The sequence below is a fragment of the Bombyx mandarina genome, chromosome 07 (assembly GCF_030267445.1).
Source record: "Bombyx mandarina strain Sakado chromosome 07, ASM3026744v2".
Classification (NCBI taxonomy): Eukaryota; Metazoa; Arthropoda; class Insecta; order Lepidoptera; family Bombycidae; genus Bombyx; species Bombyx mandarina.
In genome coordinates this window covers 232,676-248,138 of record NC_143214.1, presented here as the reverse complement: position 1 = coordinate 248,138, position 15,463 = coordinate 232,676, and the positions used below count along the sequence as shown (strand labels likewise).

Here is a 15,463-nt window from a genome sequence, read left to right as displayed (position 1 = left end):
CTCCTGGCTGAGCCTTTGCTCGCCCACCTGTCCTGGTGAAACTGGAAAGGCCTCCGGGCCACTAGTAATATTTCAATCATAAAAAAAAAAATGTTACATATAGCTGCGGCGCGCGCCCCGGAGTGCCTCTGACACTGAGTTACACAAAGCGGGTTGTGCCCTCGTCGGGGCCGACAATAACTCGTTAAATCAATGATTAGGAAATTGGTCTACGGTGTCTTATCATCATGATGACACTCTGACCCTACTCAAATGTAATCAAAACAACGCCTGATTCTAAAACTGTTTCACTTGTTTATGTACTGACTCACACTCTTTAATGAACGTGAGCGACATCTGTGAATACTGTTCTAGATCAAATAACCTAAACCACTGCTAATATTGTTAAACTAAGTAAACCAATATAACATAAAATATTTATTAATAATAAATAATACATGGACTCTGTTAATACTGTATACCGTAATTTTAATACACCATAAACCGGAATAATAATTTATTTAGAACAGCGACATCTGTACGTAGGTATCGGAACTAAGTAACTAGGGATGATTCTCCGTGTTGCCGCTAGAGGCGCCACCGGCGGGCATGTAGTCGAACAGCACCGCCTTCCTGTTGTAGCCGCATCTGAATATGTTCCACGCCACGTCCTCGGGACTAGCGCCGGGCTGCTCGGCGCACGCCTCCAGCACCTGCATCCGAGCCCATCCGAGTACTGAATTTGGACTGAACTTAAGCCTAAGATTTTTTTTTTATTGCCGTTGTAGGCAGACGGACGAGCGCACGGCCCACCCAATGGTGAGTCGTTACCGTCGCCCATGATGGACTTCAGCAATGCCAAGGGCGGAGCCAAGCCGCTGCCTACTGCTTAATACTCTCCACGAGCCTCGTTTGAAGAAGGACATGTTATAGCGCTCGGGAAACACCGTGGAGGGGAGCTCATTCCATAGTCGGATGGTACGTGGCAAAAAAGGCCTCTGGAAAAACACTGTGGGTGACCGCAGCGGCTCCAGGTAGTATAGATGAACTGTACTGCTAAGTTAAAGCTTAATAAAATGTGTAGTATGTCATCTTCTAGAGTCAGTGTAGTAAGTACGAGCCCAAAGGTGCATTCGCGCGGCCCCAATTAGTCAAGTGTTAACAAGTGCCGCGCTGGAGTAGGGTCTGGTCCACTCCGGAAGGCTAGCGTCAGTACCGCAGTCCCGCGACAACGGTAGCGGTACTTTTAGGTACCCTAAACACCGGTCGAGCCGTCGCTTGCGACAAAGGGCTCGGCGAGTAAACCAACCCACAGACACAGCCCACTGAACTTCTCGCCGGATTTTCTCGGCGAGTCGCATTTCCGATCCGGTGCTAGATTCCGCGAAGCACTGCTCTTGCTAGGGTTCGTGGTAGCAACAACGTCAAGCTTGAGCCCCGTGAGGTCACCTACAGGTTAAGGTTACACTAAAATTGTATCTCAAGACCATCAGCTTGGGCAGGTAAAAAAAAGAACCGCAGTCCCTCCTCACAGTACGTCTCAAGTACGGTTGCCGCTGCACCAAAACCAAATGCTGGAGCACACGATGCGTACCTTGGTGACGTCACGCCCGGCCGGTCTGGCAGCCAGCTTCCCAAGTATCGCGGCTTTGAGCAGCTTCCCGTCCTTCCCGATCATCTTACAACTGAGCAGGACGCAGTACACGTGCTTCCTCAGCGCTGGGTCATCTATCAGCTCGCCGTTCATCATGGACTCCAACAGCCTCGGCTCCACTCGCGACTGCGCGAGGCAGGCGTCGGAATGAGAACGAAACATCGCCCTCTCTTCCTTACCCAACATCTGTAACAAGCAAGGTTGTTTAAACTAGTGAATCAAGTTTTTATTTATTCATTTTATTCCCTACCTAATCGCCAGTAGCCTCGTGGAGTTATTCCAGGTGCTCCGAGTTGGAAGGAAAAATAACGGGACTCAACCTGAGTGGACATTGCTAACACTAACTCTAGCAATAGCAGTACTTCTTAGAATCTACCACCCGGCGTCAGATTGGCTTTATTGAAACGGATACTTTAGCTTATATAATTTTTCTTCTATGTGTCCTCAACTCAAATGTCAGTTTTGATATGATTTTAGCACTGAAGTAGGAAACCTATGGAAATGAAACGTCAACAAAAAATTCGTGCCACTGTGACGTCATCTGGCCACAAAACATGGCGGCTTTAGTGCTGCCCAGAAGATTTTAATGTTAGTAGGTTTTATCGACAAACGTTCTTGGCTCATTTTATTTAAAAAATTGTTGAGTGAATGTATTTGTAGAATTTATACTTTAATAGGAAGTAAGTATATTGTTATGTGCAAAGATGATGTGATTTAGATATTATGTGAAATCTAAGACGAGTTCGTGCTTCAAATTTGCCAAGTAAACGATATGACGATTTTTAAAATTTGCTACACTGATTTTATAAAGTTGTCGTTTGCCGCAAAACATAAAGATATGGCGTAGTACAGTGCCATCTGCCCATTTCTAGCATGCTGAATGTTATCGTATTTTGAGTACGTGTTTTTATTAGACTATTACAATCTATTTTAATTGTTTTGCTGACCTAAAGTCCGTAACACACTACCGCAGCCCACCTCAAGGAAGGTACGCCGCACCATTTGAATCACTCTCACTTGAGAGTGATTCAAATTTTAAACTTATCAAGGGACCGCCTGATAAAAAAAAACACCTACAGAACATTTATTCGTAATAAAATTACAAACGTCATTTATTGTGACTTCCTCTCTAAAATTACTTAATTATTAAATATTTAACGAGTTGACAATAGTGTTATAAAACTATTTTATTTAAATAGTTCCGACGACTTTCTTGAGATCCTATAAAATATGTTTTAATTATTATTTTTGTATGTTTAAAGCATGATAAAATAAGAAATTTTATATAAGCAATCATATTAAATCGATATCAAAGTCAATAAATAATGTACAACCCAAAACAGACGGCCGAACTGACGTGACAATGACATTTGGCGCGCTAAACATGGCGGATTTTCGGCCTCATTAGACGGAGACGGAGACATTTACGTATATTCATGTTTCATTTTATGTACGCACTGAAATACTGTTATATTGTTTTCCTGCGAGTTAAAGTGCTGAGTAAGAACGAGATAGGTATATGTTTATGTATGTGCCTTCAAAATGGGTGCTATTTATATAAGCAATTGTACGTATAGAACAATATGTCGTGTCCCTACTATATAGGTCTATGGATTTTAGTGATAACATATTTTATAATTTCAACTCAAAGTCTGAAGGTAGTCATGAATTGAACACTGTTTAGACTTTTCTTATAATCTAGTTTATCAATGCGATGTATAATTATCTGAACATGTTAGAAAATATTACTTAATTTGTTAGACAAAATTGAAATTACCTAATTGTTAAATGAACGGGTGATATTTATGAAATGAGTACCATGTCACAAGTTCAATTTTTTTGAGACAAAGGCTTCACTTTTATTATGCCCCCTAATCCATGATACCTAATCATATCACCTTGAAAAGCGAAAATTTTTGAATAAATTATAAAAAAAAAATTACAATAAATATTGGAGTAAGTAACTTAAACTGATCTGTAATATTTTCTAAAAATAATACTTAAAACCACAACCACTTTTTTTTTAAACTAAGGTCCGTTGAGGTTGTGATATTATGGATGGATCTCCTGTTATTTGTAGGTACATGTCCCAGGTAAGATTGTGATCTCATCCTGCTGTAGCACATAAATAATATTCACCTACCCATCCGTGCGTAGTTGGAATAGACCCTTAGGCCACAATCGAATAGGCAAGGAAAAAATGACCAAACATCTAGAAAAATGTAGTTACAGTTTTGATACTTTCGGTTTAAGTAAAATTCAACATCTCTCTTTGGAGAGACGCATTAACAGCATGAACAACCAAGTTTCAGTTTTAAATAAATAAATAAAAACTCACCACACAATTCTTGCATCCTGTTGTAGCCTGAAAAGTAATAATCAGAAATATTAAGATATGCTACTATACCTTATTCCACTACACAGTTACGTGTACGTTGTGAGATAAAACCAATTCCTAAACGCATTCGACACATGTCATTCTACAATATAGCTATCTCGCTCTTTACTCAACTTCTTTCTTGTCTTTTTCCTAAGTGTTCGGTTAAGTGCGCGCTCATATTAAATAATGTTTATTAATTAATTAAGTGTTATATATGAAATACGTCATCGTTGTATTAGTTCAGAGAGTTTGCGCTAACATTAGGTCGGACATTCTGGTGATCCCGCGGCGAGGATGTATCAGTCTTTTAACACGTCGACTGTCGTATAGTTCACCGGTGCCCTACGCGGCGCACTGAAGTAACTATGTCAATTTTGGTACTAAGGAGCCTGGATTGCCCAAATTTGCCTTCTTTTGTTTGTTAATGTATGTTTTAGTCTTTTAAGTCTCTTAGAAGTAGACTGTTTCTCAATATCGTTCGGATTCGTCGGTCCCAGAGTCTACTAGACATTCCGGCCTTAGTAAAAAGATTGAAGAGAGAAATCGAAATAATTACTTCAGTGCGACACGTAGGGTTTTATGTTTTATTGCTTAGATGTATGGACGAGCTCACAGCCCACCTGGTGTTAAGTAGTTACTGGAGCCCAGAGACATCTACAAAGTAAATGCGCCATCCGCCTTGAGATATAAGTTCTAAGGTATCAAGTATAGTCACGACGGCTGCCCCATCCTTCAAACCGAAACGCATTACTGCTTCACGGCAGAAATAGGCAGGGCGGTGGTACCTACCCGTGCGGATTCACAAGTGGTCCTACCACTAATAATTGCGCAAATTATAATTTTGCGGGTTTGATTTTATTACACAATGTTATTCCTTCACCGTGAAAGTCAATCGTGAACATTTGTTGAGTACGTATTTCATTAGAAAAATTGGTACCCGACTGCGGGATTCGAATACCGGTGCATCGCTTTAACACGAATGCACCGGACGTATTACCCTTTAGGCCACGACGACTTCAAAATACATGGAAGTTAACGTGTTAAAAGTTGGGTGGTAGTGCAGCACACGCACCTGCCCCGCGGCGGCGAGCAGCGCCAGCAGCACGGCGGCGGCGGCGGGTCCCGTCATGTCGCGTGGCACGAGCAGCGGCAAGTGAAGCAGCACAGCAACCAGCGGCCCCCACAGCACCGTCCGCACGAGCACTCGCGGCCCACCCTGACGCCGCCGCGTGATATACGCATCGCGGCCCCTACGACTGTACTGCGCCGTGCAGTCGATCACCAACTGGACGTCGAGCACTTGCCGAGTTCGGTTCCTTTAAAATATGGTGTAGTGTAGTACATATAAGTCATGTAATTTGTAATAAGTAAGAAGTATTAAACCAACTGTCTTGTCCAAGTATTGATTTAATACTCCTCTCTTATTGGGAACAGATTAATGGAAACGACATAACTGGTCGGCGGACTGACATCTGTCATGTAGTGCGCAGGTGGGTTTTAACGGTATGCAGCGGCTTGGCTCTGTCCCTAGCATTGCTGACGTCCATGAGTGACGATAACCACTCGCCATCAGGTAAGCCGTAAGCTCGTCTGCTTATAGGGCAATAAAAAAATAAAAGATAAAAGGTATTTTAGTAGTTAAAAACTATACATTGATTATGTCCTTTATAACCTGCTCTCATGTAGGTATCATTTTTAGGGTGTTATTTAAATGGTCAGCATAGTATACGTATTTTTGTGAGTAGAATAATATAATATGTGAGCAGAAATAGCTAATTGATCAGTAACCCATGGCCAGCAAACATTCCAAAATCTTGTAATTGTTTTTGCTGTAATTATTCATGTACAGCATATTAATTATATGCATACTCATGTTATTGTAAACTGATTAACTGAACTATTTGTGATTTAGTTTTTGACCATTATCAAAATTATTTGCGGAGCAAGGATTGCTGCCTGATTTTTTAAATTGTAAACAAATCTTTGTATGCCGACCAAATTATTTCAATGCTGTTTTGTTGTGGCTCACCAATTTTTATAATTGCTAAACATTTCATTACATCCCTTATTTTTACATGTATTCTTTTTTTCGGAACACGATGGTTGATATTTATTAACGTAGCCTTAGAGCCAGCTCTCATTAGACGCCGAGGTTAGATCCAATCTGATACCTCATGAGGGATGGCATCTCTAGCATTTTTCTTTCATTGTTTGTAGTATCAGATATAAAAGTATAATTTGAACATAAAACGTTTAATAATTAACGCATAGTTTTCTATTTGAGCATCACTGACATCCCGCCCGAATTTGTAAAATTTCACCACAACTTATTAAGATTGAAAACATTTAACTCGAAATCCATAAAGCAAATGGTAGGGGAGATCGTCGGAACAATAAAACAATACGATGCTTATAAACTTTACACGGACATCATGTCACAACAAAGACATTCATTCTCCAAATATTTCCTTCTGTTGTATGTTTGTCTTTGCGGGTGTCCAAGTTTATGCGAGAAAATTATCAACTCTTTAACCGCACTACTGATATAAGCCTACTACATCGTGTCCTGTGGTGACTGGTACCTGTAACTTCAGCTCACTTGGCGAAAAGTCACCTCCTAGCAAAAATGTAAGGTTAGCTGAAGCATCCAAACGTGATTATTCAGTAGACGGGTACGTAACCGCGATCGGTAATTAGAATATACTTGAGCAATTTGCTTACGTTGCAATAATTACATGAGATGTCAAAGATCATAATTTTTTTTAAATTTACATATTTTATACACTTTTGACTAGCCCAAAATGAATATTAAATAGTAAAAAAATACAATTAACAAAATAGTTATATGTATATGTGCATAGTCACCTTTTCCCAATTTCTAAATATAAGTACGCTTATATTGAAAATTTCTTTAGCGCGGCGTTTTTGTCGTTTTATTTCCAATCCAATGGCATCTGTAAAAACAGCTTGCCATCAGCTCCGTCCCCGCTATTGTTCCAACACAATTAAGATGTTTTTTTATTGCTTACAAGGGTGGACGAATCACGGATCACGGCAGAAATAGGCAGATGTTTAAAACCTCATCAAAGGAACGTTTAAAACCTTATCATTTGCCCACTGAGTTTCTCGCTGGATCTTCTCAGTGGATCGCGTTTCCGATTCGGTGGTATATTCTGCGAAGCACGGCTCTTACTAGGGCCAGCGTTAGCAACATTCCGGTTTGAGCCCCGTGAGCTCTCCTACACGTTAGGGTGAAGCTGAAATAGTCTCTCGAGGCTATCAGTATAGGTAGGAAAAAAAAAACCTCATCAAACATACGTTGAATAATACTTTTAATGAAGTGTAGGTTATTCAATCGAATTTCCACGTCCTCGAGTCCTCCGTGTACCTGCAGATGCGAAGCCAAACATAATTCATTTAATTAATTGCACGCAACAATATCCGCTATTAGACTAGATTGCGTTTGATTGGTTTTAAATTGACTAAAATTATAACAAATTAATTAGGTACGTGACCGCAAATGTTTTTTTTTTTTTTTTTTTTTTTTTTTTTATGATTGAAAATTTACTGGTGGCCCGAAGGCCTTTCCAGTTTCACCAGGACAGGTGGGCGAGCAAAGGCTCAGCCAAGAGGGGCGGGATTTGCTAACAACCGCCCGAGCGCCTCCGAAGGAGACCTAACAACTCAAGAGCAATTGTTTCGCGAATGAATCTACTACCGGATCGGAATCGCGACCCGCTGAGAAGATCCGGCGAGAAACTCAGCGGGCTGATGCATGGGTTAGGTTGCACGTCGACCTCTTTGTCGAGTTCGACGAGTACGGTTACCGGGGTCCCTAAGCCTGCCCCTAGTATTAGAGCTGAAGGCATCTAATGCAACGGTTATTGGATCTGATGGATCCGTAAGGACGTGTCTAGGGCGTCGACGGTGACTGGCTCCTGCATGATCAGGATTCGGGGAGTAGTCAGCGGCGGCAACGATAAGGCGATTATCATGACGCATAGCCTTATCGAAGTATCGTTCCGACGCTGACTTCATGTATTTCCGAATTGATTCGAGGCCCAGGTCGTCGTGTAGGTCAACGTTCCTCACGAACCACGGAGCCCCAACAGCTAACCTACAAAAGCGGGATTGTAGGGATTGAAGGGTGTCTATGTGTGTGCGGGCCGCGTGAGCGAACACCACACTCGCGTAAGTCATGACGGGCCTTATGCAAGTTTTGTAAAGTGTCACCTTGTTCCGAAGGGACATTTTACTCCGCTTACAGATCATGGGGTAGAGTCTACCGAGAATAAACGCGGCACGGTCACGGACTGATTTTATATGCGGGCGGAATGTCATCGTTGCATCCAGGGTAACGCCCAGGTACTTGACCTTCCTAGCCCAGGGTATGGGTTGTCTAAAGAGAGTAATCGGGGGTGTGAGATTCCTCCTCCTAATCCGGGAGGAAATCCGTGTGGAGCTTCCCCTCTGAAATAGCACCGCAGTACTTTTCGATGGGTTGATGTCTATGCGCCATTTTCGGAACCACTGTCCTAGGGCTAGGGCTGCGCTCTGAAGCTTCTTCGCGATTAGGGACTTATTTCTACTAGAATAGTAAACAGTCGTGTCGTCGGCGAATAAAGCTAAATGGGTCGGCGGCGACCGGGGAATATCGTTGACGAATAAGCTAAATAGGAGGGGTGAGAGGACAGAGCCTTGCGGGACTCCAGCTGTGAGAGGTCGTGGGGAGGAGCGGGTTCCCTCGACTCGATATCGAAAAGAGCGGTTCGACAAGAAGTCCCGTATGATGAGCACGAGACTATCCGGCACGCCCATGTTGAATAGTTTGAAAATCAAACCATTGTGCCAGACTTTGTCGAACGCTTTTGCGACGTCGAAGAAGAGAGCTCCCGTGTATAACGGTTTTGGTCGATTAAGCCCCACAAGAATGTGCTCCGTGAGGCAGTGCACCTGTTGAACGCATGAGTGATTTGTACGGAATCCGAATTGTTCATCGATGAGAATGCCCTTGGATGAGACGAAGTCTCTGAGGCGTTTGTAGAGCAGACGCTCATACAGTTTGCCTAGAGACATGAGGAGGCTAATCGGGCGGTAGCTCGTCGGATGATTTTTTGGTTTACCGGGTTTATGTATGCCGATAACGTCCGCTTCTTTCCACACCGCGGGAAAGATACAGTTCGCCATAGCGGCATTGAAAATAGATGCCAACATCACGATGAGTTGGACGGGTAGAAGTTTAATAACGCGGTTAGATATACCGTCGGAACCGGGAGCCTTGCGAGGACGTAGGTCTTTGATCAAGTCTTTAACTTCCATCGGGGTGACGGGTGGTAACGCATCCGAGGGTGGCAAGGAGGCTCTGCGTTCTACCTCACTGTCTACTAATTCTACATGAACAGGGTCCATGGATTGAGTGCTGGGCGTGCACTGGGTTTGCAGTGTATCGGCCAGCAGCTCTGCTTTTTCATCATCATCGAACGCCGCGAGTTGGCCTGAGGGGCCTACGAGGGGGGGCATAGTTACTACCGTATCCGATTTGAGAGTACGAGCTAAGCGGTAGTAAGACCTTTGGGAGGGCGCGAGTCTTTCTAAGAAATCAGACCATCTGGCATCTCGGACTTCGGCGATGCGAGACTTTAGGTCGCGTTGTAGGGCACGCATTCGAGTACGATTATCCACGGTAGGATACCTATCGTAGGCGCGGATCGAGGCGTTCTTAGCTCTAAGGAGTTCCCTAATATCGTCCGGCAATTTGAAGCGGTGAAGGAAGTCCTCCGCTACAACTTGCTTCGATGACCTATTTAATGTCGAGGTGATGTGTGACGTTAAGATGTCTATGGCTTCAGCGGTATCCTGAAGAGACGGGGTAGAGTCCGGGCTAAACGGGAGCGATGGTGGATCAGATTCAGCCAGGCTGATGCCCAGCGTGTGCCAATCCACCACAGTCCTCGTGACGGGAACGGAATCGGGAGCGCGACCGAGCTTCATAACGACGGGACGATGGTCTGAATCTAACTCTGAAACTACTTCGATCGAGTGTAAGCGCAGAGTTACGTTTTTTTAATAACGCTATGTCGAGTATATCCGGGCGATGCGCGATATTTAGCGGGTAGTGAGTCGGGGTTAGCGGAGCGACGATATCGAAGGCGAGATCATCGACTAACGCGTCAAGCCGCCTGCCATTCGGGGTTGTGGTGTGCGAGTTCCACCTGACGTGTTTACAATTAAGGTCGCCCGCCAGAATGACAGAGCTTCCCATGCCGAGCAGCGCCTCGATATCGCTGCTTAGAACGATCTTATCCGGTGGAAGATAAACGGACGCGATAACGATCGGCGCGTGTCCAGTCAGTGAGATTCGGCATACTGATGCTTCGATGTTAGAAAGCGCGGGGGGGTCGAGTGGGACGCAGTGCAGGGCTCGTCTATAGTAAATGACGGTACCACCACCACGAGCAGTGAGCCTGTCGTTCCTAACCATGTTATAGTTCGCGATTTTAGGGTCGCGGCGCGCGGGCTTAAGCAGGGTCTCCTGCACCAAAAAGATGTCAATTTGATGGTCACGCAAAAAATCACAAACCTGATCACGTTGATTTGCGAGGCCGTAAGCGTTAAAAAATCCTATCGTTACGGATAGGGGCTTTATTCTACTTATGTACGCCATTGATTACCGGCGGAGCGAGGGGAGGACGTACGTATTTAACGACGCGTATACGTCAGCGTATTCTTGCACAACGGCGATGAAGTGTTGTGCAGTGGAGGCAGCGCGAATGGCGTCACCTAAAGCGTTAACGCGCTCAAAGTTAATCGATTGAAAGAGACCGCAAATGTGCTTGGTACTTGAAGCTATCCAAGATAAACGAGCGGGCAGGCCCTTCAATGATAAGCTTTTACTCGCATTAGTGGTTTTCAGCAATGCCGCTAAAACTCGTATTATTTTCCTTATTTACAAATCTTTGTTCCTCGCATCCTCGAAAAAAAGAATCGCACCAATAAAAACGGCAAATTTATTCTTTTAAAATGTTCACGAATTGTTTCCAATATTACGTATATAAGTAGATACAAGATTAGAGAAGACGAAATGAAGCCAAGAGCCACCTACGAATGTCCGCAGACAGCTGCGTGCCACGTGACCGGTGGGTTATTGCTTAACCAAATGAACAATGTCACGACCTGCCTGGTGCTAAGTGGTCACCGGAGCCCGCGGATATCACAATGCGAACGACGCCACCGTCCTTGAGACACGAAAATTGCTTCCCGAGTCGCCGTTCAAGCTATTTTCTATAGTACAAGCTACAGCTCATTACCATAAATAATTCCAATAATTTACATTTTTCATCAAAGAACTTACGTCTGATAAGATTTTTCAAGTGTAGTTATGTAGGTATGTCGGTAGGTCGTGTATTTAATTATCATTCTTCATTGATTTGGTAGACTTCCTGTCAACGAACAATTCCATTTAATGTGTCTGCATATTTATTGTGTTATTGCCATTTTACTAGTGGTAGGACCTCTTGTGAGTCCGCGCGGGTAGGTACCACCACCCTGCCTATTTCTGCCGTGAATCAGTAATGCGTTACGGTTTGAAGGGTGGGGAAGCCGTTGTAATTATACTGAGACCTTAGAACTTATCTCAAGGTGGGTGGCGCATTTACGTTATAGATGTCTATGGGCTCCAGTAACCACTTAACATCAGGTGGACTGTGAGCTCGTCCACCCATCAAAGCTATAAAAAAAAAAATTTTAGACACACATACACTACGGCCATTTTTATATGTTTCCATGGTTCGTAATATTCTAATTAAAAAAAAAAGGCCTAACGTGTTCCCTAATACCAAGTGGGGAATGAAAGACAGCTTAAACGTAATCTTCGTGCGATTCATAAGATCAGTAATTGTTACGCAGGTTGCACCTCCACGGCACCATGTCGAGACGACAGGACGAAGTCTCCACCGAGCGGCTAGCACTGCCCCTGATGTAATCAGTGAGTGAATGAGTGAGTAGTATAGTGTAGTGGTACCTGTGGGCGCACGCGTCCAGCCGGTGCATGCACACCGCGGAGGGCGGGGCCTGCGGGCGCGTGCGGCAGGCGCTCTGCACCACGCACGGGGCCAGGCCCGCCGCCACCAGTGACGTCACCAGCACTTGCAGCAACATTACGCGCTCCCGCTACCGGACACAAGCTCTTGAGTCCGAGCGGGTAGGTACCACCACCGTGCCTATTTCTGCTTTTTTTTTTGCCTACCTAGCTGAGAGCCTTGAGAGGCTATTTCAGCGCAACCTTAACCAGTAGGTGAGCTCCCGGGGCTCAAACCTGACGACGTTACTAACACGAACCCCTAGCAAGAGCCGTGTTTCGCAGAATCTACCACCGGATCGGAAACGTGACGCTCTAAGATCCGGCGAGAAACTCAGTGGGCTGCGTCTGAGGGTTAATTTACACGTGGAGCCCTTCGTCGCAAGCGACGGGTTCGACGAAATCGATGACCGGTGCTTGAGGTATCTAAAAGCACCGTTAGTGGATCGGGAGGATCCGAAATGACGTATTATTTCTGCCGTGAAGCAGTAATGCGTTTCGGTTTGAAGGGTGGGGCAGCCGTTGTAACTATACATGAGACTTTAGAACTTATATCTCAAGATGAGTGGTGCATTTACGTTGTAGATGTCTATGGGCTCCCTAAGCAATAAAAAAATGTGCCGTTTACGAACAGGCGCGAACCATCTGTACTGTACATAGTTCTAGTTTCGTTTCATGTTTTTAATCACATAGTTTCTCCTGCGTTCCCTTTTTACGTATCTATCTTTCAGTCCAAGGACGTCCACTGCTCCCTCAAACTTCGCCACAACGATCGATCCTGCGTCGCCTGCATCCAGCGGATCCCTGCAAACCTCAATAGATCTTGGGTCTATCTTGTGGGAAGCCTACCCACGCTACGTTTTCCGGCACGCGGTCACCACTCGAGAACTTTTTGGCCCTAGCGGCCATCCGTTCTACGAGTAATGTGCCCTACCCACTGCTTATACATATATTCCAGTGTAATTTTAGGCGATTTCCAATGTAGCCATACCCGATTCTGTGGACCGAATGGTAAACAGTCGACGTTGCCCTAAACACGTCATCATCCATCCGATCCGCATCCTCCGCATCCTCCCGATCCATTAATGGTACTTTTAGGTACCTTAAGCACCGGTCATCGTCCTCGTCGAACCCGTTGCTTGCGACGAAGGGTTCGGTGAATAAACTAACCCATTGGCACAGCCCACTGAGTTTCTTGCCGGATTTTCTCAAAGGGTCGCGCTTCTGATCCGGTGGTAGATTCAGCGGAGCACTGCTCTTGCTAGAGCATGTTAACAACACCTCCGGTGTGAGCCCCAAGAGCTCACCTACACGCTAAGGTAACGCTGATATAGGCTCTCAAGGCTATCAGCATAGGTAGGAAGTAAAGAAAACAATGTACTATGAGAGGGCCCTGTGAACAATGCTGCCTTCAGTCCACCTCTGGGATAGTTATTTCATTGAAATTTGATTGGGTATCGCTAATGCCCAAGCTCACCCATGAAGAGAGGATGGGCTAGAACACGTAGAACCGATACGAGTCTATTAGTGTACCTTTAAAATCCTTAACGTACCGCGAGGAGTCTACTGGGATGAGATATCTTAGAAAAATATGGCAGCTTAAAACATTAAAAAAATTACTAACATTCGGTCCAATGTGCGATAAGTTCAATTTACTAGATAATTAACACTAAAAAAATATCATTGTTATGAGGATCGGTGGAACGATTTGATTACGAAAACATTCTCAATTTACTGAGAAAACACCAAATAATGCTAAACCATGTCTGTCAATTTGAAAAGTCACGTCAACGTCAACCTTTTTGTGCTGTCAGAATTGTAAATGTGATGATATTCTTTTTGCAGTGTTGTATTTAAATAGAATAGAAAGAATAGTCTAGTTTTTATTATTGTTTATTTTATTGCATAGATGGGTGGACGAGCTCACAGCCCACCTGATGTTAAGTGGTTACTGGAGCCCATAGACATCTACAACGTAAATGCGCCACCCACCTTGAGATATAAGTTCTAAAGTCTCAAGTATAGTTACAACGGCTGCCCCACCCTTCAAACCGAAACGCATTACTGCTTCACGGCAGAAATAGGCAGGGCTGTGGTACCTACCCGCGCGAACTCACAAGAGGTCCTACCACCAGTTGTCTTGGTCCCGGACTATCAAATCGTTTCGTCGCGACAAAACACGAGATTACGCCGTAAAAGTCGTTCAATTAAGTCTATGACTCGGGAAAATGAACAAAATACATTACAATACTCATCGGCGTCGAGATGAGCGCGTCCCGGTGCGCGGGCGGCGACCCACCCGGGGGCACTCACCCTACTCTTACCCTACTCACTGACGGCCAGTCTGTGCTGCCCAGCAGCAAGCAAGCGAGCACAGGCAGACACTGCAAGCTCGCACGCACACGCTCAGACACGCGCGTAATTAAATATATTTGGTAGTTAAATAATAGTAGCATCAATTCTATTTATCTAATTTTTAATAAACATAGTAAGAAAAGGCTTTTCTATCCCCTTTTTATCATAACTGTAATATGATAAGTGGGTAGACAAGAATCAAACAGAAGCAATTCTATTGTTTCCAAATTTATTGACTTTAACTATCATAACAATAAGATGCTTATATACCCCTCTATCATATTTGCATCAAAACAATAAGCCAATACAATAGGTTTCCCCAAATTTAAAAAAATAAAATCAACTGAACAGATTATATCTGCTGAACGGTAATGATCTGAATAAATAATGAAGAGAACATAAAAGTACACATAACGTAAGCTTTACCAAAGTGTGTACGGAGAGCACGTTCTCAACGAGAACATTTCAAGCACTTTGAAGGTCTCTCCTCCACAGCGGTCCACCAAATATCAAGTGTTTATGATCCGCTAACAATTGAAGCCCCTTGCCTGAAGGCAGCCATGTTATAGCAACGAACAAAACAAAATGACTAAGCGAGTTCAATACTTTTATCAGTTACAGTACGTACTTTAAAAGTAATTGTTGTTAAATAAATTGTGTTTTTAATATTTAAATTAATGGTAACTAAAATTAGATTAAACAATTTATTAGTAGATTGTAAACGCACACACGCACTCGTGCACACGAAGACACACACTTGTGAGCACGTATTTACACACACACACACACGCACATAAACACTCATGCGCACGAACAAACACACTCGTGCGCACGCACGCACTTTCTTCTATACATACGCACACACACACACACACTGGTGCGCACGGACGCACGGACGCACGTGCGTGCGTGCGTCGATCAAAATAAGGATAATATAAATTTAATAAAAAATCGTATACAATATGTAAAACTTTATTAAACCTACAATATAACTTTATGTTTCTAAATTTCGAGACTT

The 15,463-nt window shown here is 43.9% G+C and overlaps 1 protein-coding gene across 3 annotated transcripts; it reads right to left on the bottom strand.

The window, feature by feature from the left end:
* Nucleotides 1-404: 404 nt before the first annotated feature.
* Nucleotides 405-14,406, bottom strand: LOC149502591 (B2 protein). Of its 3 annotated transcripts, XM_089728584.1 has the most exons (8): nucleotides 14,337-14,406; nucleotides 12,034-12,182; nucleotides 11,365-11,452; nucleotides 6,879-6,967; nucleotides 5,086-5,329; nucleotides 3,972-3,998; nucleotides 1,574-1,819; nucleotides 405-692 (listed from the first exon to the last, which is right to left on the bottom strand). In XM_089728584.1, exons 5-8 carry the CDS (start codon nucleotides 5,140-5,142, stop codon nucleotides 543-545), a joined length of 480 nt encoding a protein of 159 aa, XP_089584710.1. In that variant the 5' UTR covers nucleotides 5,143-5,329; nucleotides 6,879-6,967; nucleotides 11,365-11,452; nucleotides 12,034-12,182; nucleotides 14,337-14,406; the 3' UTR covers nucleotides 405-542. The 3 variants fall into 3 exon arrangements, with proteins under 3 accessions (XP_089584710.1, XP_089584708.1, XP_089584709.1); XM_089728582.1 differs by lacking the exon at nucleotides 6,879-6,967; XM_089728583.1 differs by lacking the exons at nucleotides 12,034-12,182; nucleotides 14,337-14,406 and adding an exon at nucleotides 7,332-7,401 and having other exon boundaries at nucleotides 11,365-11,451.
* Nucleotides 14,407-15,463: the final 1,057 nt, after the last annotated feature.